The following is a 26,733-nucleotide window of genomic DNA, read 5'->3' on the forward strand; positions in this document are numbered from 1 at the left end:
TATCCTGTATTCTATAATACCATCCTTATTCTTAAAGAAAAACAAACACGCCGAGCCGTGCCCCCTTTTAACTATTTAGCCACAGACTGCATTTTGCATACATAATGCGAGGACTGTTTTTTTAGTGCCTACTATGGAAATAAAAATGAAACCAAGCCAGTTTATTTTCATTGTAAATATTTTTTTTTATTTCACAAAGAGACGTTTAATTTTAAATTATAAAAAAATTTGAGAATATCAATAAATAGATTATGAACATTAAAATAAGATTTGTATTTTTAAAATAATTGTATATTAGTAAATTAATTTTAACAAAATCTTTTAGCACATGAATTTTTCCAGGCAAATGATCAAATAGTATCACAACGATAGAATGGGAGGGAAACATTAGGGGACAAAAAACAGTAAATCGCAGTTGTGTGTCATCTTATCACATGGGGAGAGGGGAGTGATGCTTTAAGTCTTTCGGGCCGCACTAAAGGTATTGCTGCTGACGCCTCGGGGTCGGGGGCAGTGCACCTGAAACAAAAATAGCCAAAAATAAGTCTCCAATCACTGATCCACTTTATTTTTGTTAAAAGACTTAAAAGATTGAAAGGGAAAACCCACCTGAGGGCCGCAGGTCTGCATTTTGGTGCGTCCTGAGAGCCGACGGCTTTGTCTCGACCTTCTTGTCGGACGCTTCTGAAAAGGGTACAAGTTTATTTTGAGATTTTAATGAGACATGAATTTTTGTTTGCCTGACCTGAGCCCGAAGGTCTGCCAATGCTGGCGGCCACCGCATCTAGGTCAACTCCCGGCGCCCCGTGCCACGCGTCCAGCTGCTGAGAGTTGGCGTAGATGGGGTCCTTGCATGACGACCCTGAGGCACCCTGGCGCTTTGTTCTCGGCGGCGCCACAGGATGGTTTTCACCTGAGAGGGGGAAGGGAATTAGCTCACTCTTCAATCTCGCAGAGCTTATTACAACCTGAAGGAATTAACGAGGTTCACCAGTAATTTCTTTATCCCTGAATGTCAAATTTCATCACCAACATCAACATTGGATTTGAAAATTTCTCACCCTGGGTTAATCTTTACTCACCAAATGTATTGTTGAATGATCCCAACTTTAATTTTGGTCGTGAAATTTGACATTCTTTCAAATCCAAGTAAAAACCACTTTTGTCCCTCTTTAAAGTTCCTAAAGATTTGATTTTGTAGAACAGAACCCTTGAGCCTACCTGCTGAGCCATTAGTGGCGGCGTATACTGAGTCGGCGGGGGTGAATTCGGAGGTTGTTGGGGGTCCGTAGAGTCTGGCGACAACGTCGCGGGGGTGGGGGGGCCGCGAGCTGAGCGCCTTGGCCTGGGCCAGCTGCTGCAGCTGCTCCTTCTGGCTCAGCTGGATGCGGCCGTACGCCTGCGGCCAGATCTTCTCGTAGTTTTTCGCAGGCCGGTTGTCCTGGTCGACGGCCTTGCGGAAACTGCTGCGCCGCTCGCGCACCCCCAGCCCGCTCACGATTGTGTCCACCTTGCGCTGCACCTCAATGGATAGCGCCTCAAAATCATTGGACACCTCCTGCTAAAGCAAAATTACTCAAAATCAAACTTTCCTCAAATTTTTAAATGAAAGGGTTGATCGAAAACTTGGGAAAATTTGAAATACTTTATTTTGAAACAAAAAATGCAAGTTTATTTGTTGCTTGAAAATCTTGTCTTAAATGCATGCATGGGTCAAGTGAAATTCATACTTTGTTTTGCCTGTAACTATCTAACGTAGAGACAAATGATATGAGAGGCATGCCAGTGTTTGAAATTTGAATTCACAATTGCAAAGTATTTCAGTTTTGCGACATTTTATAATGGATTCAAATCTTAAGCTGCATTTTGTAAGCCTGTTATAAAAACTACTTTTAAAAATCCAAGGGAATTGTTTTATGAGCAAAATAGTGAAGATCGCATTTAAATAATGATAAAAAAGGCCCATTTAAATGATCGATCGATCCAATTGGTCCGAACGGTTCCCCCACCACCAAACTCATATCAACTTTAAAACACAAAGTGTGGCAATCTTAGAAAAAGCCAGAGCATAAGGAATGGTTTGGCCGCCGAAATTTTAAGGTCAAAGGCCACGGAATGCAAAAAAAAGTCAGAACTGTTCTTTACCTGCTGAAGATGGCCATTTATGGGCAACACCCTGAGGGCGCCGCCCTGCCAGTGATTGAGGTCAGTGACATTGACGTAGTCGTTCGGCCTGCCCGTCGACATGACCTCCGATTTGCTCCTGGTCAGGGTCAGGTGTTCAGGTTGGCTGGTCGGCTTCAGGATGGACTTGATGGGTGGCCTGGGCGCGTCCACCCTGTCCTCCGCGTCGTCCCCGCCTATGAGAAATTGCAGCTGCCTCTTGAGGTCAGGCTTGGCGTCCTCAGGGGCCGGACCAGGGCCTCCAGACGGCCGCTCGCCGACCACTTTCATCGATTTGCTTCGCGCAATCGGCGTCTTTTTCTTCTCAGTCTTATTTGTAAAAATGCGTTTGTAGATGGCGACGGGGGTGTCGCCCTGTGCCAGCCGCCTAACCGCTCCCAACGAGTGGCTCCGTGTCACCTGAGGTCAAAATCAGGTTTGCTCAAAAATCCCAATCAGTGTAAATTTTAAGTGCACAAAATTGAAAGGAACTTTCTATAATAAGAAAGAGAAAAAAAGCAGAGACAGACCTGCTGCTTGGGTCTGGGCGTGTCTGGTTTGGTGGGCGAGTTCCGTTCGAAGAGAGCCTTCAGCTTAGATATTCGGGGTTTGTGGAGCTTGGCCGAGGGGTGGGCGTGGTTGCTGATGAAGACAGGGTCCTGTTGCAGGGTGCTCGTCGAGTCAGTGGTCGAGGAAGACGCGCTCAGGCCGCTGTCCACCGGCCGGAGGTCCTCCGCCTCCGTCCAGGCGCCCCCGGTGATCGCCTCCACCTCGCGGTCGCTCCGCAAAACCCCCGGGGGCGGCAGGGGCGTGCCCTCATCCACCTTCACAACACTCATTTCTACAACAAAAGTTGAAGCACTGAAAGGTCATGCAAGTAGTCTGCAAAAGAGGTTAGAATTTTCTCGAAAGGAGGTATATAGGAAAAGTCCATTCGGACTTTCTGTAGTAACAATTTCAAATGATCTTGACCTTCAGAATGACATGACAAGGTCAATCGCTATAATCGCAGTCAAATTTGACCCTGAATCAAGGCCAAGACCAAAATGCTGCTGGTCGTTTGACCTTGCCAGAGTCATGGCCTGGACCAAAGGAGATTAGTTTCACGGTGGGCAGTTGGAGCAAATTTGATTTTGCTCAATTACATACCTGCCAAGTGGGAGACCCTTTCGTAAAGGTGCTCCTCCCTAGCGATGGGGAGGCCGTGCAGGTCGACGTTCTCGTAGGGGTGCGCGTCGATCATGCGTAGCTGCTCCTGGAACAACTCGCGGACTGCCCGGTGCACCAGAACATACTGGTCCTTGGTCTGCACCATCGCGATTCGCTGCTTGCGCATGTCGCGCACCAGTTTGAACAAACTGAAGTCAGCCGTCAGTTTCTGCAATCATCATTTTTCTTTTTTCAATTACGATGGAACCAACAACAATTTCATAAGCAACTAATTGACAGAAGGTTCCGATAGGTGAACCTGAGACTGCAGTCAAAATTTCAAACTTTGGACATTTCAAATTCTTTAATAGAATTTTAAACATTTGTTATTTTTTTATTCCCAATAAATAAATAAAAATCTATAAAATTTGGAGCATTAAAATTTCTTCCCCATCAATAGAGCAATCCAATAAAAAAACGAAAACTACTGTATTGTTGATATGGTTTTTGAAAATTAAAGATAAATTGGTTGCTCTCTTGGGCAAAATTAAGTTTGAAACATGGAAAAGCAAAAGGACTGACGCCAGCGCGGAGGAGGCCCCAGACATAGTCGATGGCGCAAATGGTGCCAGTCCGACCACAGCCGGCAGAGCAGTGCACCAGGACAGGCAGCGTCTCCGAGGCCTGGGTGTCCCGAACGAGCCGCACCATGTCCAGTAAAGGACGCACCAGTGGAGGCACGCCATGGTCTGGCCACGCCGAATAGTGGAATTGACATACGGTCCGCTCTGGAAATACAAAAATTTTAATTTCCATTAAAAAGTCAAAGAATCTATACTTCCAAAAATAATTCTTTGCAAAGAGAACCGGATTGAATTTTCCAGGTTCAGCAAAAGGACATCAAACAAGGACAGTTTAAACCAAATAATCATTTAACAGACAATTTATTTATATCAAGATAACCTTTTCCTGCTTCAATTTGACCCTTAAATGAAAAAAGGCAACTTCAAAGTTAAAATTGTATAACTTCATGCCAAAAGCTTGGTTTGATTAAAATTTACTAATTTCGTAGACCTTTTGAGAAAAAAATGAAAATATTTTTATATGAACTTTTGGATTATTTTCCTTTTTTGAGTTTAAAATTCAGGTTCTTTTTATTAAATGGTTTGATATGTCAGAACATGCAGAGTTTGGAGCAAAATTTGATCCCCAATTGTTTGAAAAAATCCTTTTTGACTTCTTAGTTTTCAATTAAACCTGCTTTAACCTTTATCACTAAATTCTGGTTAAAAACTTTTAACAAACTGAGCGTTTGAATCATCACAAATACAGTTTTTTAATGAGAAGACTGACCGACTAAGATCTGTTTCTTGCGGTAGGTGAGCAGCATGGTGCGCACGAGGAAGTCGGGGCTGACGACGCTGGCCTTGAGCAGCCGGATTGTGGCCAGACCCAACTTTTTCTCCTCACCCTCTCGGTCCACCCAGTAATTCTCACACTTGTGCTGCAAAAGCAGAAGGATGTTAGTTGAAAAAGCAGTTCTAATTCCAGATAATTTTGAATTTCGGAGAAACAAATTTCTTTCATTCTTGAAAAAAAAAATTTAAAATGAACAAGTTTCAGTTTGGATTCAAAAAGAATTTCAATTCCTTCTGCCCACTACAAAATGAGTAAAGTAAGAAAGATTTATCTTTTTGCCGTATGAAGTTGGTTTTCATTTATAAAAAATATATGGAAATTTTTCAAAATTCCTTCATTACAAAGTGAAGTTTCTCCAATTATTATTATAAAAATGCTCATTTTGAAGTCAAAATTTCAATAAAAAAAGAGCACGTTCACATATGCTTATAAACTTTGGAATTGTACTTTTCCGGATTCTTCCTCGTTGCAGGCCATGACGATGACCTGTACCTCGCACTCGATGACCATCCGCCAAAAGTCGCTGGCCGTGTTTGGCAGGGGGCCCTGGCTGGCAATGTAGGCCAGCGAGCCACTGGCGCCCTTGATGAAGTTGGCGTTGACATAGTCGCTGCCGGGCACGGCAGCCACGCTCGACAAAATCACTCTCGTGTAGTCGACTGCAAAACGAAAAATGAGTAAGGACGCGTGAAAGGAGGAATTGGTGGAAAACAAACAGGGGAGGATGTCCTTGTAGCGGTTCTTCTTGCGGTTGACATCCTTTTCGCCCTCGGAGCTGCAGAAGTGTGGCACCGACTTGAGGTTTTCGCTGAACAACTTCAGACTCTGCGAAAGTGGTGAAATTAGAAACGGGTGGTCGGCGAGTTAGGAAAGGGACGGACCTGGAACTCCTTTTCGTAGCTGTCGTCGTCGCAGCGGTCGAGGTTCTCGACGTGGTTCAGGAAGTTGGTCAGGATGGTCCTGAGCGGTAGGTGTTGGTCGCCTCTCATCACAAAGGCACATGCTCGAACCCGACGACTCCCTGCATTGCACCCCCGAGAGTAGAACCCTCGATTCGGCCGAGCGTCCGGTCGTCGACAAACAAGGCAAACAACGCAGAACGCCCAACCAACAAGTTAAGGTTTGGTGTATGGTTGGCGAGGCTTCGAGTAGAGGGCAGCCGAGGCCTTGAAAGGGTTCGATTGGAATGTGGTGCGCCGCAAAAGCTGCGCGAAGCACACTTTTTGCGCTGCCAACGTGATGGAAACACCACTCGCCTCATTCGCCTTGGTTATCGCCAGGAAGAACGCTCTTCTCTCTGTGAACCGAATTCGACTCTTGATTTGCATTTAATCTATCAGTTCAAATCTAAATCGGCGGCCCAAGAACGGAATCGGCGGTCGACGCGGGAAGATTTTCAGCTCTGACAAGATGGCGGCAGTGGGCGTGGCTCCGCGTCGCCCCCACTCGAATCGGCACCAAACTGAAAACACACGGCAGGCAGGCAAGGCTTTACGTTCGGCAAAGCGAGTTTGTTTGTTTGGTCGGCATCGGGCGCCGAAATGCAGTAGGCGACATGTCGAGCTTCAAGTGGACGCGGGTGTTGAACCCGACGGGGCCGACCCCCAAGCCCCGCCACGGCCACCGCGCCGTGGCCATCAAGGACCTGATGGTCGTCTTTGGTGGCGGCAACGAAGGCATCGTAGACGAGCTGCACGTCTTCAACACCGGTAAAACATCTTCACTTGATTTCCGCGCCCGTCCCTAATCTCAATTAATTTTGCCATTATTTTTATTCATTTTTTGTTGGGCAGATTTGATTTTAATGGCTGAATTTTGGAAGGCTGCATTTGGTTGCAGCGCTAGATTTTTTTATTTGCCACCGTCAGTGTGGTTTTTATTCAAAATCAAAAATCGGCCGGCGAAAATGTTTGCCGGGATCAATCTGGTCGGCTTGCTTTGCGCCACCTCTCGGTAGTCTCGGTCTGAGCGGCGCAGACGCGGCCCCGCGACTCGGCGGGAGCGTCCCACCCGCACTCGCAGTTTTTACCAAAGCACGAGAAACAATAATTGCTTTCTATAAATTGGCAGGTCGCGAAGAGGCGCTGACCTTGTGACCTCCGTGTAAATAAAAATTTTCCGATTAAGATCCTCTGAAAAAGGCACCTTCAAGCGATAAATTATTTCTTACGGCTTAGTTTTCTTGATCGTAAGATAACCATAACCTTCAGGGTGGCCAATAGATTCACCGTGACCTGACCTTTCCATCGACGTGTCACACTTGGTACTTTCAAGCTAATTTGAATTTGGTGGTGGGGGAACCTGTCGGACCAATCAGATTGCTCTATTGCAAATTTGCCGGGACCTCATTATAGCGATCAGCATTGCATGACCTTGTAATGTTATTCTTATGATCAAGGTCAACGTCAAATGGTGCTATAATGAGGTCCCCGTTTTCTCCGCCAATCTGACGGTAACCTTGACCTTTGAAGCCACCAATTGACTCCTCTTGACCTGACCCTTTTATTGGCGCATTACTTTGGCAAGCGTGCCAACTTAAATTCATTTAAAATGACAATTTTTTCAAAATTAAGCTCAACAATGTGAAATTATGATGTGTTTTTCTTTTGTTGCAGCCAATAACCAGTGGTTCATCCCTGCGGTGAAGGGCGAGGTGCCGCCAGGGTGCGCGGCGTACGGCTTTGTTGTGGACGGCACGCGCATTTTGGTGTTCGGCGGAATGGTCGAGTACGGCAAGTACTCCAACGACCTTTACGAGCTGCAGGTCAGTCCCTTCAACCAGGCTCTCCTTATTTTTCAAAGCAATTCTTTCAACAGGAAGAATTTGGATAAAAAAAGGATCTTTATTAATTCAAAAGTGGTTTAGAAAATGGAATGTGCTGACCTGTGAGGGTTATTTGTTTGCAGGCGAGCAGGTGGGAGTGGAAGAAGCTGAAGCCGCGCGCGCCCAAGAACGGGGTGCTGCCGTGCCCGCGGCTCGGCCACAGCTTCACCCTGATCGGCAACAAGGTCTTCCTCTTTGGAGGACTGGCCAACGACAGTGACGACCCCAAGAATAACATTCCCAGGTACCTAAAATTACATCATCCATTCGCGTTTCTCATTAAAAATTAAAATTCTGCTCTGCTGGTTTTTCTGAGACCTAAGTTCATGGTGACCTTTTGTTATTTCCAACATTGATATTTTTTATTAAATTTAATAATTTTTATTTTAATTAAACAACTTTATTATTACTTATTCTTCTATTTCCGTGTTCAAAGGTCAAGGTTCGCCTTTTTCTCAGGGTCTTCATTTAATTGGTAAAACCTGATGTCCCAGTCCTTCCAATGCAAAAAATAGCTTTGTACATTAATTATTGCCACCTGATAAGTGACTTAGAGGGTGCGCGTAACCTTGGAAGACCTTAAGAGTTGTTGGGTGTCAAAATGCATGTTTTTCGGCACGGCGGTCCCGAATTTGGCCTCAAATTGTCGTTAGGAAGCACTTAAGTCGAGAAATCTAAGGAGGGAGTGGAATTTTGAGCGTTTGCACGGTTTTTGTTGAAGGTACCTGAACGACCTGTTCACGCTGGAGCTGCGGAGCAATTCTGCGGTGGCGTGGGAGGCGCCGACCACCTTCGGGCAGTCGCCGCCACCGCGCGAGTCGCACACGGGCGTCGCCTACTCGGACCTCAAGTCCGGCAAGTCCAGCCTTGTCGTCTATGGCGGCATGAGCGGCTGCCGCCTCGGAGACCTCTGGTTCCTTGACGTCGGTGCGTTTTCCATTCAATAATTATTCTTTTTAAATTTCTACAGAAAAATTTGCTAATTAGAAATTTTTTTGTCTTGTTTTTATTTGGCTGAAAATCTTTTCCTTGTAATTGGATTTTCTTCAAATTTGCTAATTTATTCTTCAAATGATTTGCAGACACAATGACCTGGAGCAAGCCGGAGGTCTCTGGGATTCCTCCATTGCCGAGGTCACTGCACAGCGCCACCCTGATCGGAAAACGCATGCTTGTGTTCGGGGGTTGGGTGCCCCTGGTCATGGACGACCCCAAACTGCCCGCCACCCACGAGAAGGAGTGGAAGTGCACTAACACCCTGGCCAGCCTCGATTTGGGTAAAAAACTCTTCTTTTTTTATTATTATTCAAAAATTTTAATTTATCAACTTCATTTGAGGATAGCTCGAAAATTTGATGTAAAAAAGATTGTAAACTGGAATTAATGGATGGTTTGGCGTTGCAGAGAAGATGGCGTGGGAGCAGCTGAACATGGACGTGTTTGAGGAGAACGCGCCCCGAGCCAGGGCAGGTCACTGCGCTGTCGGCATCCACTCGCGCCTCTACGCCTGGTCCGGCCGCGATGGCTACAGAAAGGTCCGAGCTAAACTCTTTTCAAGTCCCTGTTATTGACTCTAAATATATTTCCCCTAAAACTTCTAGATTTTCCTTAAATTTAGAACCGTTAAAAGCATTCATCCTATTTTTATTATTTCAATGTTAGTTTCCTTAAAATATTTGCCATTAAATTTGATTTCAAAACTGAAATTCAATTCAAACTTGAATTAATAATTGAAGCAAAAAATCTTCTTAAATCAGGATGGGGCGACTTGATTGGTCTTGCTAGTTCTTGATGCAAAAAGTAGCTAGTTATTTGCTCTCTTTTATGGCGCCTATTATGAACTGAGGATAAATTACACATTTAAATGAAATTCTTTAAATTTATAGATCAAAATAAATCACTCTAATTGGATGCTTGTTTGGAACCATTTATACCAGGCAACAATCACAAAGCATCTGACATAAGCATCTAAATTTTAGTCTGTCAGTTTTATGCCATTTATTTGACGTGCACATTAAAAATTTTAATTATATAATTAAGACTTGTCTATTAATTTATTTCGTATGCGTCCTTCCTCACCAAATTAAATAGTTAAAATTTGATTGCATTCATGGGGCGGAAATTAATATGTTAAGAGGAAATGAAATACTTTTTGAACCTGAAAAGGAGAAATGTTTTTAGGGACACCAAGGGACTCCTCTTTTTTCTCGTGAGAAAGATTTTCTGATTGGCTGTTTTGTTCTGCAGATTTGCTGCAAAGACCTTTGGTACCTGGAGGTGGAGAAGCCGCCGGCGCCAGGGCGGGTGCAGCTGGTACGCGCGTCGACGACCTCGCTAGAGGTGTGCTGGTCGCCCGCCCCCTCCACCGACTTCTACCGCCTCCAGGCCCAGAAGTACGACATGCCCCAGGAGAAACCAACCCCCGAAAAACCACCCCCACCTGCCGCCACGCCCACCACCCCTGATCTAAAAGGTAAATCACCCTTCTGCTCGGTCCGAGTCAAACTGCAGGTCAGTAGGTCGCTCAGCTGACTTCAAATAAGTTTTTTAACCAAATTTATAACGACCAACAAAATACGAAATTTAATTTTTTTGTTGATTTTGAATACTTGTGATTCAAATTTGGGGTTGGGGTTTCAATCAACTTTGACTTGAAACCTTTGGTGTCACTGCTCTCAATGACCTCTGACCTTGCAAATTTAGAGTTGGTTGAGTTTTTTAACTTGGAATTGGAACTGTAAAACTGATCAGACACAACAGAAGTTTCAGAATCTCCGACGACGGCCGCACAGAACATGTCAGGCATCCAAGCATTGGCCGCAGCGGCTGCAGCCACCCAGAAAATCCCAGGCGTCCTCCGCCTTGTCCCCTCCAACGCCACTCCCCCAAAAACTCTAGGTTCGCTTTTCAATAAAGTGATTATTTAGACATTTTTTCTTGAAAGTTGCAATCAAAATTGATAATTGTCAAAATTAAATTTAATTGCAGTGGCAGTCGGTGGTGCTGCTGAAGCCGCAGCAACGAAGGCGAGTCCACAGACGATCAAAATTGTGCCCCCGGCCGGAGGGACTGTTCTGAAGGCGGCCACCAACCAGGCGGGCAAACCTGTCATAATAAGCAAACCGCAGGGAGGAGGCCCTGGCCAAATCGTCACCCTGGTCAAGACTAGCCAGGGCATGACTGTTGCTCAGGTTTGATTTTTTCCTCCAATCTTATTGAGATTTCACAGGAGGATATTTTCTAATTCCCAAAAGCAATTTCACTGCAAATTTTTGGTCACAACTTGATCTTTTTAATGATGTGCTGCACAATTTGTGTGCAAAAGCCAATTTTGAACAGTGGTAGGGGTCGATTTAAAGCGTTTGATTCCTGCAATCTCGATTGATGGATGGGATCATTTGCGGGCTTAATTTTTTTATCAATTGTTTAATTAATAAAAGATAGAGCCCACAACTGTCAAAACAGTGATGGGAGGATTTTGACGACTGGCCAAAGAATATTTTGGTTCAAACGCGATTTCCCGCAGATTAAAGATTCGACGCGCTTAACTTTATCCTATCAGTCTCATATTTATTCCATTCGACTTGACCTTTCCAGCGATGCAAGTTGGATCTCATTAAAATTTGATGGTAGAGGAACCAGTTGGACCAATAAGAACGCTAGATTCCTAAAATTGCCGTTTCCTTTACAAAACTGAAGTTGGCCTTGCACTCTTAGGTCACCAATCGCTTTCTCCTTACCGCAACTTTTCAATCAGTGCTTTCTCTATATATGTGCACCAACTTAATATACATATTTATCCTCCAAAACTAATCACAAGTAATTGAAGTGATAAAGCTGAATTTTGTTCACAAATTTTAAATTGGCAACCTAATATTTAGACGCACCACTCTTTATCCTCGTGTTGATTCCCGTCTAATTGCACGCTTGAACAACAAAAATTTGTTTATAAAATCTAGTTTGAAGTGGCGTAACAATTGTGAAACGAAACAATGAATCTGTTGTGTGGTTTTTGCAGCTGCCGAAGATGAGTCTAATCCAGAGCAAGGGCGGCGGAGCGGGGGGAGTGGCGCAGGGGAAGGGGATCCCGCAAGGCGCCACCATCGTCAAGTTGGTGAACGCGGCGGGAGGGCTGGGGGGCAAGCAGACGATCATGATTGCCAAGCCGGGAGGGGGGCCGGGGGCGGCCAACCTGACGACGGCCAGCGGCCAGCGTCTCATCATGGTCACGTCAGGCACCACCCTGCGGACGGTGCAGGGCGCCGGCACCACCACCACCGCCCCCTCCGCCCCCGGCCAGATGAAGATGATCATGCTGCAGCGGCCGGCGCAGGCGGCCACCACGCTGGCCGCCGCCACCTCCGTCACCACGGCCAACGCCAAGCCCGTCGCCGCCACCCTCAAAACGTCCGACTCGGGCGTCGTCACCACCCAGGTCAGTCCCCAGAACAAGCGCCTTTGCACATACCAAACTTTTAATTCAAAATCATCCCCTGAAAGTATTGACACCACAGCTACAGCTTCAATCTTGCTACCCGCTATTAAGATTGTATAACTTTGACATTTTCATATAAATAAATGTTCAAGAGAATAAACTTTTGTGAAACAAACCCCTAAATTTTGCATTAGGGGTAGTTTTCAGGACAATGTTTGACTTCAGCTCAGTTTTGATCCACACTAAAAAAAAAAGTCTTTCTGAGAAAACATCCTCTCTTAATTTAGTAACAAATGTAGCTTTTCTTAAGGCTACTTTTCCTGCTTCTTTTGTGAAGAGTCTTGAAACACTGTCGCAGAAATCACAAGTTTACTACAGATTTGGAAACAAATGTTGCATTTCAAGTTATCCGTTGCTAAAGTGGTAAAATATTAAATCACACAATTCACCATTTGTTTAATTAAATGGCAGCAAATAATCGTTTTGAGATTAGAAACTTTGATTTGGTTGGGTATGCAATTTCAATAGGATTGAAAAGATACAATTGCTCTAAAATAGTTCTGCCATTAGAAATATTAGAAACAATGAGGGCGATCCAAAAGCCTAACCTGGCCCAGGCTAACTTGACTTAGCCCACCAGCAAAATTGAATGGCGGGTTAAATTAGCCTGGGCCAGGTTAATTTAGCCTGGGCCAAGTTAGCCTTTTGGATCGCCCTCAATGTTATCCAATTATGCAAAAAATGGTCAATTGAACATTAAAGAATGAAGACAAGGTTTTGCATCTAAGGACTCATTTTGCATCCCCACAAAACTGAAGTTTTATCTAAAGATGTATGATACTTACTTAAAAAGGTCTTGTTGAGAGGATAATTTTGGTCACCAATTTTTGGTCTGTACCTCAACCACAAACCGAATAATTGTGTTTTTCTTAAATTCAATGCACAATTTTTAGCACAATTCATTGTAAAATTATGATTAATCTGTTTGTGGTTGAGGTACAGACCAAAAATTGGTGACCAAAATTATCCTCTCGTGGAGACTTTTTTAAGTAAGTATCACACATCTAGGTCAGGTGACCTCAGGCCACCTACCCGGGTGACCTTTGACCCGAAGGTCACCAAAGGCCATCAATATATACATCATTCGATTTGGCTTGACGTGGGAATTAACTTTGGTCATTATCTTTTTTTACCTAAAATGATCAGGGATGACGATAAAGGCGATCATAATGTAGACCCTGCCTGCGGAGGCACTAAAAACCACGCTTTTTTCTTTTTTAAATTTATCAAAGAAAAGCGTCACTCCAATTTCGACATATTTTACGTAAAACTTCATGAGGAATCGAATGGCTATATCAAAATTTTTTAAAACGTGCGGCCCATTTTCAAATTTGAGTTGAAAATTTTGAGGTCATGAAAAATGACCTTGAATTTTGACCTGCGACTTTTTACTCAGCCATAAAGTTGTAGAGCTCGTCAAGATAAGTTCAACCATGCCCGGATTTTTCTTCTACAATCAATAGAACCCGAGAAAATTAGGTTTTCTAATTTTTTTCAAAATGTCCCATAAAACCCGCAATTTTGGAAATTTTTTCAAAAAAATATAGGGGTGTTGCTTCTAAGTCATGGTTGTTATGCTGTGAAAATCTCAATAGGCTACCTTCAAATTGGGCATGCGGTGCAAAAACAGAAAGAATAGCATTAATTTATTTATTCTCCAATCAATTCAGTTGATCAAAACTTCCTCTAGATTTGTATCACTTTCTCAAGAAGTTTGAATCAATTTCTAATGTTTTTATAATCTATTTTCTGGCTAATTAGCGTTTCTTATGCTGCAGTTTAATTATTAGAAATGACACGGTTGCCCAACTTAGGAAGTGAATTGAAAGTTTGTTTTCATTTTGAAGGAGCAATTTTGAGACTAGAAAAGTATTCTGACCCTGATTCCGCAATTCCAAAGCCGAGTTGCAACAAAGTCTAATGTGCGTTTTGCACCCCCTTGAATTCCAGGGCTTCATAGGGGGCAAGCAGGTGACCCTGCAGATCAACAAGTCGGGTGGCTCGACTCTTCCCAAGACTTTGACCCTGGTGCCCAGTGCCGACGGCAAGCAGGTTGTGACCTCTGCCCTCAAGGTGGTGCCGACGACGGCGGCCGCCTCCACGGCCAAACAACCACCCCCGTCCATCACTCACAGTAAGGGTCAAATGATGCTTTCCACCCGCCAGTTAAAACTTGGCTACTTGAATAAAAGTGGATCAAGGTTTTATTGTATCAGAACTTAATTTTAGCTTTTTAACTTTTAAACAAAAAAAGAAAGCGCTTATTTTGCGGTCTCTTTTAATGATTCTTGTTTTCTTCAGAGAATTCATGATGTTCCAATTACCTACGCACACTGAATTTTAGTTCTGTGGTTCTACTTCAATAGAACTAATTTAAAATTTGAAATATATCAGTTGAATCCAGTTTTAATTTTGTGTGGGCCAATCTGAAACTTTTGATTCACTAAGAAACATAAAACCTTTTTTCATTTTTAATTTTGGAATCCGCAACAATTGTAATGAAAAGTTTGTAGATTATGGAATTTTTGCAGCAAACCCGATCGACGGGCCGGTGACAACGGACGCGGCTTTGGCCGCACTGGCGGCCGAGGCGGGGTTGCTGGACCCCGTCGAAGAAAAGGCCGCCTCCGCCGCCTCCAAGGAGGTTGACAAGGATGAGGGTGAAAAAGAGGAGGCGGAGGAAAAGAGAGAAGAGGTCAAGGTCAAGGAGGAGGTCAAGGATGCCGAAGAGGCTTTGGCCACGCTGGCCTCGGCGGCCGTCAGCTCAGCCAATGGCGTGGTCAAGGCGGAACCAGAGGAAGCTGCCGGAAAGGGGGAGGAGGTGCCCCCGGAGGCGGGGCCACCCTTGGAGGGCCGGAAGGAGGCGGCTTGGTTCGATGTGTGCGTGACCAAGGGCACGTCGACCTTGGTGCAGCAGTACGGCCTGCCAGAGGTCGAACCCAAGCTGGACGAGCAGACCGGCGAGGTGCCCAACTTGACCCTCGGCCCCACCAAGTTCGACCTTCAGCCAGGCACCGCCTACAAGTTCAGGGTCGCCGCCGTCAACTCGTGCGGACAGGGCGCCTGGAGCGAGGTTAGAACCTTTCTTTTTATAAAATTCCAGTCTGGACTTATTCAGGGTCCTGAATTTGGCCCTTTTTATTTAAAATCGCCAATGATTTTGATGCAGTTTGGCAGTTTTTTTGTAAATGAAAAATAACCTGGCTCTTTTTATTCTAATGATCAAAGTTTTCGGGATTGAATCGCTCTTTGGGATCTGAACTTTTATATCTGCCGTCACATTTTTTAAAAGTGAGAAGGGGTTATTGTTTGTACTGAATCAAATGATCATTTTCTGGATTTTCTAATTGTTTTGTTTGAATTGAGATTTTTATGGAGCATAAAACTCTTACTTAAACATGGACTTGTTTCAAACTTAAAATCGCACTGGTAACCTTTGACCCTGCCTCAATGATTTTGAAAAGAGGAAACCTTTCTTGTGCTTTCCTTAAGGACAAAAGCAAAACCTATTTGAATTTCACCTTGAAAGTGACTAAAAAACTTTAAAATTGTTCTCAAATTTGTCAAGTTTCATCAAAATTTGTCAACTTGTTTGCTTCAAATAATAGAAATGTGCATTGTCAATCTGCACAATTATTGAAGACTGAAGTGAATGATTTCTGTGATTAGGTGTCTGCATTCAAGACGTGTCTGCCAGGGTTCCCGGGGGCGCCGTCGGCCATCAAGATCTCCAAGTCGGGCGAGGGCGCGCACCTCTCGTGGGAACCGCCGCAGGCCAGTTCGGGCGGCGAAATCGGCGAGTACTCGGTGTACCTGGCCGTCAGGAGTGCCAACCAGAAGCAGGAGCAGGTTCAAAATTGGGGCAAGCCACCTTTGCCAGGGTCAACCACCATGTTTCAGGGCCACAGATCCTGTCAAGACGTTTCCAAACATAGTTTAAATGCCCTCCACGTCTCCACATTTGCAAATTATCATTTTGAAATTTTAAATCTAACATAAATGATCCTCTTTTCAATTGAAAAAGTTCAAAGGTCTGCAGGGACGATGAACTTTTTGACCTGGTCAGAGTGTTTTGATCAGGAACTTTTCCCTTTTCGGAAACCTGAACATAGATACAAAGGGTTGACCCAGGCAAAGGTGAATAGGATGAAGGGCAGAAGGTTGAAGGGTCGGGTTGCAGGTGGAGAAGGCGCAGCTGGCGTTTGTGCGGGTTTACTGCGGCGCGAGCAACCAGTGCACGGTGCCCAACTCGTCGCTGGCGGCCGCTCACATCGACACCACCACCAAGCCGGCCATCATCTTCCGCATCGCCGCCAAGAACCAAAAGGGCTACGGCCCTGCCACCCAAGTCAGGTGGATCCAGGGTACGTCCAATTTTATCTCTCCATCCTTCTTTTTTACATCTTTGCTCAGAAATTATTGATGACATTTTAAGGCCTCCTTATTGGCATAGTCAAATCAAGTCATCACATTAATCAATTATTGGAAATTTTAATCACCATTGTTGATTTGACTATGTCAATAAGGATTCATATAAGTAACAAATTGAGCTGCATTTTCAATTTTTATTTTTTTCTCACCTCAAACTGTTCGTTTTGTGCAAAGCTGATGTTCGAGGGAATGCTTTCCTTTCAATTGGAAAATTTTATTAGCCAAACTGAAAGGTGAGGTCATGGTGGATCGATCGGTGACCAAAAAGGTTAAATGTTTCTGTATAGGTTCTTGAAGTTGTTGTTGTGGAACCTTTTGGCACTCGAGGTGGTCATATTTGTTGAAATAAAATCCGGCTTCCTCGGTGGAGATGAGCAACTTTATTGTTTCTGCATGGTACAGAAACAATAAAGTTGCTCATCTCCACCGAGGAAGCCGGATTTTATTTCAACAAGATTAAATGTTTTTTGAAAAACTTTTAAATCAAGCGATCTGATTGGTATGTTAGGTTCTTCCACCACCAAATTCAAATAAACTCAAGTATGCCATGACCGACACGTACCAAATCGATTGGTGACCAAAAGGTCAAGGTCAGCAGGAATTTTTCTTTTAATAACAGACTTGGCCACTGTAACTTTTAAAAAAAAAACCTTTGAATTTTGTTGCAGAGGTGAGTGTGGCGGCGGCGGCGAAAGGTCAGGCAGGGGTCAAGAGGCAGGCGGAGGCCAAGGCAGTGTACGCGGCGGGCGCCAAGAAGCCCAAGAGCGAAGAGCCCCTCTGAGGCCCCCAGTGCCCCAATCCCCTCCACAAACTGTCTGTTCTTCGCAATTCATCTTAAAATTTCTGTACAAATCGACCAACAGCTGAAAAATATAAAAACGAACTATATTTATCTCTAGCTTTTAACAAACACAACATTTAGTGCAAATTGAAAAACGCTTCTATTGACCCAAATTTTGATCGAATGGACCTGTCGAGGTGTCGCGGAATTCATTTTGGTTTTTCCGTTACTTTTCGTGTAGCTGCTGAAGTGAAGTTTTTACTCCCAGGTCGCAACTTTTCATCAATAAAGTTAATCTTTATTTTCAGCACTCAAAACATGCCTTTTTTCTGATTGTTATGTTATCAAATTTTTCTTTTGAAGAGAGAAATTGCAATTTGATTTCCAGTAGCCATTTCTAATAATCAAGTTTGACAAGCACAAAATGTTTTGTTGCGGAAATTTTTTGTTTCTCTTTTATTCAAAATTTTACAAGAAGGTGGTTCAAATGCAAAGTCAAGCATTTCATTGCAAGTTTATAACCAATTTATTTTCATTCCTGGCCAAAAATCGAGAGTGATCCTAATAGCATCATTAATCATTACTGCACATAAAGATTGTATTAACATGTTTAAATGGAAGTTAGAACACAAGTTGCTGTCAAAATTACTAGGTTTGGTGCTTCGATGTGTGGTTTTCCATATAAGTAGCCAGAATTTTGAAGGAACAAATTGTTATCTTCCACACCATGCTTTCAAAAAAATTTCAAATCACTACTATTCCATTACAAACACACTAAAATGACCTGCCAACTTTGGATTTCAAGGCATTACAACAATGACAATGAAATTATAAACAGCTGAGAAGCCTTCTCCGGACATAAATTTGCGGTAATTTATTTTAAAGGAGATGCAAAACAACTATTTAAAAAATAATGCTTCTACAAACCACAGTAATTTAAGCGAAAAGTGATGAGCGCATCTGTGGTCGACCACAGATGCACATCAAATAATCTGTTTCCAAAGCTCAGGCCTGGCCATGCGTTGCATGTTCACTGTCATTTCGCATGGGCTCCTTCACTCTTTTTCAACGACCTGATGGTTAAAAAAATATATTTAGATTCGATGATATGTAAATTGTAAATGCAATTATGGTTCAATTTGTAATGCATACGTGCCTATCTGCATACGGCAGCCTTGACCAGCGCGCAAGTTGAAGAGAGAGGAAGGTCAATCTTGCTTCGGAAACTTCAAGCTTTTATCAGTGTGTCCATGAGTAAGAACGATCGAACACTTGGCCTAAAGAGAAAAGAGTTTTTTTGTGTTAAAAGTGTCATGGGGAAATAATAATGCGACTTGTGCAGAACGCACTCACGGCCATGCAGGGGCTAGACTTGGTGATGGAAAACCACCGGAAGCCCTTCCTCTAAGAGAAAGCGTTGCAAATGACGGCCCTCGACACGGTGCGAACAAACGGGTAGGTTCGGCTTAACCCAGGATACCCAGGTCCAGTGGGACTTGCACGTCTTGGACTCAGCACTCAGCCGGTTTGTTTTCAAAACACAAAAGCCTCTGATGCGCGCTGATTGGTTCGAAAAAGTCATGTGGCCCCATCACTCCCACCGATTCGAATTCGCTTGCCAAAGCGATGCGCCGAGCAGACTTTTTTCTATCCGTTTTAACTTTTCAGATTATGTATTTTACTAAATCTGTTGGTCCTTGAAAGAGGGAAAGTGCAAAGAGAATTCGTGAAAAAAACAAAATGTAACTGAAAATAAAAATAGAGACTTCTGTTTCCATTCCATAAATGTTGTTTATTTATTCGCAACTACTCTCTCTTTTACAAAGTGCTTGCGAAACGTGTTCGCACTCGCAGCCCAAGAAGTTCCTCTTAAAATCAAAACAAATCAAATTCCCTGATGCCTCAAACTGAAATCAATTTCAAAGAGATTTAATAATAAATACAATGGTTCTTTCTTGATTTATTTAACGATCTTAAACCTTGGCAAGTGTTGCTCATTTGCACCTGTATTATTTGACATTTGAAACAATAAATAATTATTTTACTGACACCACCGGGGTCTCGATCCAATCTGCTTGTCAGACATGTCCTCTGTGGGCACCAGCAGGGGGAGTGGCAGTGTTTTCATGATAAACGGGACCGAATAAGTTTAGACGCAATTTTAATAAATGTTTTAAAAAATCAAGGAAATATTCACACACCTGGGGCGAGTCAATAAGTGCGGCGGCACTTCCGAGTGGTCGGCGCGGCGAGAAAATCCATCATTCGCTTTATTTTGGTGAGATATGGGCTGATTGCTGATATTTATGCCCGATTCGCCATTTTTCCACCAGCGAGGAAGTTTCCAGAGACGCCGGTGCATGGGCAGTCGGCGAGAGAAAAGGAAATGAGGGAGGGTTGGGAGGGAGCGCTACCTGCCCAATGCAGCAGCATTGGAATGCGCTCCCACCAACACTCTCTCTTTCTCTTATCACTCGCCGCTGCCGTTGTGCCCAACTTGTCCTTGGAAGAAGGAAAATGGCGAGAAAGGTGAAAATTTTCATGAATCGCCACCGTATCTCATCGAATTGAGGCGAATGGGGAATTTTCTCATTCAGCCGACCACTTGGAAGAGGCGCCGCACTCATAAACTGGTCCCAGGTATGTGAATTTTGCTATTATTTGTACAAATTAATGCTTTCCCGTTGATTTTATTTATTTATGTCACTTTCACACGCTGCTGAAAATTTGAAATTTGCGCCACCGAAAACCAACAGCCAATCAAAAGTGGTGCCTACAGCGGCCTATAGAGCCATGATGCATGCGCGACCGTTTCAAAAGATTTTCATGATCGAGACCCCGGTGACTGACACTGACAATCATTATTGTGCAATTCAAACTTGACTACAAATTTTTTGCCAGAATATTTAGGCCTCACTTTGTTACGAACTCAAGTGTGACTGGTCCAAAGGATTTGGAATGAAAACTCAATTTCACTTGCAACTTAAACAAAAAAGTTAATTCAAATGCAGATCTGGCAAAGGTCTAATTCACAAACATATCTTGGACATAATAAACTACGTTTTAAACTTTTTTTCTTTTAAGCATTACACTTAAAACATTAAATTCTCGAGTTATTTTTCTGACAGGAAAAACTTGAACGAAAAACAATTATTTAAATATTTCGTTTTCAGATTAAAAACATAGAATATTTCTTTCGAGTTGTCTCAATTTTCGCCTGGCGCACTCGGACACGGAACGAGATCGGAAAGCGCCTCAGTTTTCTTCAAGGTGGCCTCACCACGCGACTGGCTGCTCACATGGACCGGTACGGGCCCTGCATCTTGAGAAACTGCAAAGCCAAACAAGTGAAATGAAGAAGGAGGTTTTCAAAGGTTGAGCAAACCTGGATGACGAGGGAGGGTCCGCCCGCGACGATTTCGGAAGGGATGTGCGTGAGGGGGCAGTTCTCGATGCTCATGATCTGCAGGTTGGTGCACAGCGCCAACTCGAACGGCAGGTTGTGCAAATTTGGGTTGTCGTTGATGTACAGAGATTCGAGGTTCTCCAGAGTGCCGATTTCCTCCGGCAGCACCGACACGCAGTTTTCGCCCACGCTCAGGTACGTCAGGTTTGTCAGGTGCCTGCCAAAATCACAAAGCAACAAAATTTTAAAATTTTAGTTAGCAGACTTAAAACATTTTTCCTTTGAAGAGAAAATAACGTTTAATGACAAACACATGATTGCAGCTATTTATCTTAACATAAAGTGGTTTGATGGATGAATAGAGGATGTCAGTAAGAGCAATTTGCTAATTGGACACCAATGCAAGTAAAGTTACAAGACATTCAGTGATTAATTTAAAATAAAAAAAAGGCCAATATAGAATAATTCACTTAAAGCTTTGGCACTAACTCAAAGATTTGAAATTACTATATCACCAAAAACACCTTTTTCGTGACTAACAAGAGCAACTTTTGGCTATTTGATTGCCTTTGTTCTTTGGTAGTCTGGTAAAATTAAGCTTTGAAATAAAATACCTTGATTTTGGCAAACTTGTGTTTGCTTGCTTGAATATAAAAATTAATTTCATTAGGAGATGACTGAACTAATTAATTATGAGATACTTTTAACTTTGAAAATCCTCAAATTTGAGTCACAATTGCTCAATTTTTGTCTTTAGCTTCCAAATTTCATTTGAACCAGTCCCCACCCTTGTCAAAAGTGTTGAATTTTCATGTAAAGAGGGCTGGACATTCTTAACGTCTTATTAGGAACGAAGAAACTGACCCGATGGCCCTGGGTAGGCTCTGCAGCTGGTTGGACTGAACGACGAGTTTGTGGAGGTCGCGCAAGAAGCCGATCTCGTTGGGCAGCGTCTCGAGCTTGTTCTCCTCTAGGTCAAGCACCCGCAGCTTGCGCAGGTTGCCAATGCTCGAAGGAATGCGCTGCGGACGGAATTAAGTAAGTCCTTGAAATGAAAAAAAGGACTCTGGTCAAACCTTCAGCAGGTTGTTGGACAAAATGAGCACCTCCAGGCTCTGCAGACACTGGATGTCGTCCGGAATCTTGCTTAATTGATTAGTGCCTAAGTTGAGCTCGACCATGCTCAGCCAGGTGCCCACGTCTGCAAAAAGGTCAAAGGTGAAGATGATCCAATTCCATTTTAATCACAGATCCGAGTGACAAATTCGGACCGGGAAATGAATGGCACGTACCTAGCGGGAGGGCGGTGAGCTGGTTCTCCTTCATGTTGAGTTTGGCCAGGTTCTTGGCCCTGGAGAAGATGGCGTAGGGAATCTTGTCGATGGCGTTGTGCTCCAGGTTGATGGAGTAGACGTTGATGAACTGGGCAGGGCCGCCGGCAGGGTACGAGTTGAACGAGTTCCTCGACAGGGTGATGCTGGTCAGGTTGCTCAGGCTGGACAGCAGCCCCTCGGGCAGGTGCGAGATGGCGTTGCCCTCCACGTTGAACTCGTCCATCTGCGAGCAGTTGCTCAGCGTCTTGGGCACCCCTGTCAGCCGGTTGTACCTGAAGCAGTCAAAGTCACATTAAAGGGCACTGTTACCTTTGCAAGGGTTGCAATTGGTCAATTCGGATCAATTTTTCAACAGTTCCAATGATGCGCAAAGTTTACAAAGAAAAGCTGGATTTTAGTAATTCACACTTCTAAATTGTTTCACAAAATGAGCCAGTGTCATTGAAAAAAAAACATTTGTATGGCCATTTGTATAAAAATTCAAAACTGCTGATTATACTTGATCACGTTTTATCCCAAACTAATTTGAAACATACAGAATTGAAACCAATTATTCAAATTGCAGTAGAAATGAAGTATTAGAAAAAAATGTTGCAAAAAAAAAAATAAAGCTCATGCACTTTGAGAGTCAATGAGGGCGATCCAAAAGGCTAACTTGGCCCCGTCTAAATTAAATTGGCCCGGGCTTATTTAACCCGCCATTCAATTTTGCTGGGGGGCTAAGTTAGCCCGGGGCTAAGTCAAGTTAGCCTGGGCCAGGTTAGGCTTTTGGATCGCCCTCAATAATTGAAAAGCACCTTAGCCCAAGTCTAGTAAGGGCTTTGAGGTTTCCGATCGAGTCGGGAATGTCGAGCAGCTCGTTGTGCTGCAGGTCAAGGGTCAGCAGCTGGTCACAGTTGCCGATTTCCTCAGGGAGGTGCTCAAGGTGGTTGTGCGACACGTCAAAGGTCACCAGGTGCACCAGCTCGCCGATGCCCGCCGGCAGCTCCTTGATTTTGTTCTCCCGAAGACTTAGCATGGTCAGTTGCTGCAAAATTTGTGGTTTAGAAAGGAAATGCAAAAGACCAATTCTTCGAACCTTCAAATTTCTGATTTCGTCGCCGACAAATTTGACTCGGTTGAAACGCAGGAATAGGGTGGTCAGCGAGGTCAACTTGTACACAACGTCGGGAATCTGGTGGACACGCAAAAGGTTCATATTTTGCGATTTCCAGAGGACAAATTATGAATACCTCGCTGAGCTTGTTGTGTCTGAGATCGAGGACCCGCAGCAGCTTGAGGTTGACGAGCGAGTCGGGCAGGGAGGTGAGCGAGTTTTCACTCAGGGCCAGGGTTTGCAGGTTCACCAGGCAGCCTATTTCCAGGGGCAGCGTCGCCAGTTTGTTGCCGTACAGGTAAAACTCTGTGAGGTGAGTGAGATCGCGGACGCTGCCCGGCAGGTGGGTGATCTGTCGGTGGCAAAAGCCTTTATTACAGGACAACTCTTGGTGAAAATTTTTGATCATGATTTTAATAGATCTCATTGAGGCAGATTCAAAATGGCATGGAAAGTAAATTTAGACTTAAACTGAGAGGAAAAATCAAATTTTTTCTTTAGCAGCTATTTTGGATTTAATTTTTGACTATTTTAGCCAAAAGTAGGCATAGCAGCTTGTGGGAAACTATCAATAAATTAATTTTACTTCAAATTTTTCTTACGCTAGATTTGCTGAGGTCGAGTCTCCTTGAGCCCTCCTCGCGGCACTTGACAAACTCCTTTGCCACGTCCTACATTATCGGCATTCAATTAGAAAAGCTTTAAATTTAATCTCTCGGCACATTTTACCAAGTCAGCCTGGATGGGTTTGTTCTTCTTGACAGTGGGCTTTGGCTTGTTGGACTCGGGGTGCTTGACTGTGACCACCTTAGGCCGCGTTCCGTCAGACCCGCTGCCCAGTGACGCTGACGAAAGTTTTTTCTCCTGATGGCAATAGCAAATATTGAAATGAAATAAAAAATAAGTGCGATTAAAATTGAATTCTTGAATTTTTTTTTGATCCCTGAACGTGAAAGAAGGCCATAAACCCTTAGCAGAATCTGGCCCAAAAGCCAATTTCAGAAAAGAGAATCGGAATCGGCGAGAAAGATTTCAGCAGTTTTGAGTTGAAGAGGCAAAAGAAGGCTGTGGTTTTGTACCTTGAGGTGGTCCTTGGCGGAAAGGGGGGAGGGGCTCTGGTGGAGGTCGGCGACCTCGGGCATGTCGAAGGCGGGGGCGGAGACGAGGAGGGTACTGGGAGGCGGCTCGGGGGTTGGGGGCAGGGGGGCGCCGAGGCGCTGAGGGTGGGCCGACGAGCCGCCTATGTCGAGGTCGCTGAACGAGGCGGCGGCGGCGTTCGGAAGCTCGGCCGCCGCGTCCGTCGGCCGGCAGGACGAGTAGTCGGCCAGTCGCTCAGCCGCCGCCGTGCTGCTCTCGGTGCTACGCGACTTGGTCACCACCCTCTTCATTACACGCCTCCATGCGCCGCCCAAACGGATTCCTCCCTACCTGCAACATTTCAATTTTTTCAACATTCATTTAAAAATTCAGACAAAGCTTCTCAATGTTGAACGGCTGAGGAAATAAATTGGAACGATTTGTTTAATCAGCGCAACACCTCTGGGCCCATGTTTGATTTTCTCCCATAAAGTTAACATTGAGCCAGAAAAAACACATATTTTTCAACATTTCTGCATTTAAAAGTTCTTTTTCGCCTCGGATTTAAATCAAAATTGACAAAAAGTACAAAAAGCGTCCAAAAAAATATAGATAGAGATAGAGTATTTATTGAACACAACTAGGTGTACAACAGGTGTCTAAAGCTAATTTGTCTTCCTAAAATTAGTTTTACAATTAAGCTTGTTTCGATAATTATTAAAAAGTACAAAATTAGTTAATTCTGATTTTTGCAGCTTCTCTTAGGCTTAGTTTTCGTTCATTACATTCAAGAATATGATATTGTAAACATTTATTACCGCAGTGCTTGCATTCACAATCTATTGTCGCTTGAGAATGAAAATTGTTATTCTTACAAAATAAATAGTGGTACCCATGACAGGCAAATCTCGTAAACACTTGGCGATCACTGAACATTGCACATTGCCAATTTTTATCCTTCAAAGTTCCTGTCTCGTAGAACTCATCACATATATCAAGTTTGTTTAAATATTTAGACACACAAAATTTCTGGAATGCTTCAGTTTCAGTTAGAGAATATTTTACCAGTAAGTCCGATACAAAGAGATCTACATTTATAAATTAAAATTTATTCTCTGAAATTATTTGCAGAAGAGCTGCAGCTAAAAAACCAATACAAAAATGAGAAAAACATATTTGCCATTAATTGTAAAAGCAATCTGAATTTAATCAAAAATTGTCTAATTGACTGCAGAAGAATACATAATAATAATAATCATAATAATAATAATTTAAGCAAACTTGGCAAACCTGTTTGGAACACTATCGATTGGCGTTAATCTCATTGTTTGCACAAGAAATAGAAAAAAATACTACAAAAAAATACACCACCTTCACCTTTCAAAGGTACGTTTTTACCTGGGAAGGGTAGCGGCAGGGGACAACCTTGGCAATAATCTTAGAAAGTTCGTGTCTCAATAGATGGTGAGAATATCAGACTGGCATGAATTTATTTCAGGTTACTTAGGACAATGCTTTTGATTGCTAGTCTAGAATGTAAAAATTTAATGCAAAAAATGTTTACAAACAACAATATTTTGTATTATATTATAAATAAAATAAGTTGATTCATAATTTCTGTGGTCTATTTATATATTTACTATCGCATTTGGGGGAAACTTCGAAGCAACAACAATAATTTAGTTTTAATGTCGCATATTAAAAAAAAAAAAAAAAAAAAAAAATACCGATCAAAACCTTAAATTGATTTTTGATTTTTTTTAACAATGGCAGATTGATTGTTTTCGGAACCATTGTTGTAGGTCCAGATTTGGAGATCGGGCGCCGGAAGTGCCCGTGGGCCCGAATGCCGCCACGAAAGGGCCTGGTGAGGGTGGCAAGGGTCGGGGTGCAGGGGGCGGAAGGCCTCCAAAGGCGGTCGGGGGTCGGCGGCCGACGCGAGAGGGTCGGGGGCGATCGCAAAATGTCTGCGGCGGCTGCGGAAAGGGGCGAAAACGCACCTCCGAGAGGACCTGCGGCTCAGCAGGGTCGGCGGCGGGAGGTCACCGGGGTCAGGGTCATCCCAGCCTGGTCTCAATCGCTTCGGTCGCCGAAAAACTCGAAAGCCGACGCACGAAAAACTCCAACACCAACACAAGTTTGACAGATACCGTCGCTCACCTCACAATTCTATCGAAAATCGATGCTCGCAATCATCGATATTTTCAATTTAAATACCGGTTTTTTTTAACAAATCTTAAAAACTGGCGCTATTAGGCAAGATAGGATTGCTGCGACTCGTCTTTCTAACTCTTTCTTGTGACCTGGAGCATTTTAATAACTTAAATAGGTCAAATTCAAGAAAACCTAACGATCTGAATTTAAAATACCGGTTTAATTGTGACCGGTAAGTTAATTTTCGAAAAAGATCGAAACCGGTGCATCGATTTTAGAAATTGTTGGGTTTGACGGCTGGCAGCCTGAGCCAAGATTTACTTCTTGGCCTGAGCGAGGCCTAGCGAGGGATGGGAGGCGCAGCTGCCGACGGAGGGAGGGGGTTGCTCGCCCGGCTCCCCTCC

General features: G+C 43.7%; 3 protein-coding genes across 7 annotated transcripts; 1 reads left to right on the top strand and 2 right to left on the bottom strand.

Annotated features, from left to right (window-relative positions):
- Window positions 1-160: 160 nt before the first annotated feature.
- Window positions 161-6,037, bottom strand: LOC132194032 (tyrosine-protein phosphatase non-receptor type 12-like). 2 transcript variants are annotated; one of them, XM_059615066.1, is made up of 12 exons: window positions 5,613-6,037; window positions 5,448-5,556; window positions 5,179-5,390; window positions 4,666-4,816; window positions 3,895-4,100; window positions 3,313-3,541; window positions 2,694-3,004; window positions 2,146-2,583; window positions 1,222-1,558; window positions 746-913; window positions 610-684; window positions 161-519 (listed from the first exon to the last, which is right to left on the bottom strand). In XM_059615066.1, exons 1-12 carry the CDS (start codon window positions 5,718-5,720, stop codon window positions 476-478), a joined length of 2,388 nt encoding a protein of 795 aa, XP_059471049.1. In that variant the 5' UTR covers window positions 5,721-6,037; the 3' UTR covers window positions 161-475. The 2 variants fall into 2 exon arrangements, with proteins under 2 accessions (XP_059471049.1, XP_059471048.1); XM_059615065.1 differs by having other exon boundaries at window positions 1,222-1,561.
- A 118-nt stretch (window positions 6,038-6,155) lies between these two features.
- On the top strand, window positions 6,156-17,579 carry LOC132194030 (host cell factor 2-like). 3 transcript variants are annotated; one of them, XM_059615062.1, is made up of 15 exons: window positions 6,156-6,440; window positions 7,347-7,495; window positions 7,639-7,799; window positions 8,277-8,482; window positions 8,638-8,832; window positions 8,960-9,090; window positions 9,803-10,028; window positions 10,316-10,453; window positions 10,544-10,746; window positions 11,574-11,990; window positions 14,001-14,184; window positions 14,582-15,123; window positions 15,720-15,912; window positions 16,231-16,414; window positions 17,150-17,579. In XM_059615062.1, exons 1-15 carry the CDS (start codon window positions 6,287-6,289, stop codon window positions 17,346-17,348), a joined length of 3,282 nt encoding a protein of 1,093 aa, XP_059471045.1. In that variant the 5' UTR covers window positions 6,156-6,286; the 3' UTR covers window positions 17,349-17,579. The 3 variants fall into 3 exon arrangements, with proteins under 3 accessions (XP_059471045.1, XP_059471047.1, XP_059471046.1); XM_059615064.1 differs by having other exon boundaries at window positions 15,720-15,899; XM_059615063.1 differs by having other exon boundaries at window positions 10,319-10,453.
- Window positions 17,580-20,106: 2,527 nt separating this feature from the next.
- On the bottom strand, window positions 20,107-26,353 carry LOC132194033 (leucine-rich repeat protein soc-2 homolog). Of its 2 annotated transcripts, none has more exons than XM_059615069.1 (12): window positions 26,176-26,353; window positions 24,178-24,522; window positions 23,828-23,962; window positions 23,701-23,769; window positions 23,235-23,450; window positions 23,081-23,176; window positions 22,800-23,029; window positions 21,961-22,274; window positions 21,745-21,869; window positions 21,533-21,690; window positions 20,648-20,885; window positions 20,107-20,593 (listed from the first exon to the last, which is right to left on the bottom strand). In XM_059615069.1, exons 2-12 carry the CDS (start codon window positions 24,484-24,486, stop codon window positions 20,558-20,560), a joined length of 1,926 nt encoding a protein of 641 aa, XP_059471052.1. In that variant the 5' UTR covers window positions 24,487-24,522; window positions 26,176-26,353; the 3' UTR covers window positions 20,107-20,557. The 2 variants fall into 2 exon arrangements, with proteins under 2 accessions (XP_059471052.1, XP_059471051.1); XM_059615068.1 differs by having other exon boundaries at window positions 24,178-24,526.
- Between the last annotated feature and the right edge of the window lie 380 nt (window positions 26,354-26,733).

The sequence above is a fragment of the Neocloeon triangulifer genome, unplaced genomic scaffold (assembly GCF_031216515.1).
Source record: "Neocloeon triangulifer isolate White Clay Creek 2 clone unplaced genomic scaffold, ASM3121651v1 ptg000005l, whole genome shotgun sequence".
NCBI lineage: Eukaryota > Metazoa > Arthropoda > Insecta > Ephemeroptera > Baetidae > Neocloeon > Neocloeon triangulifer.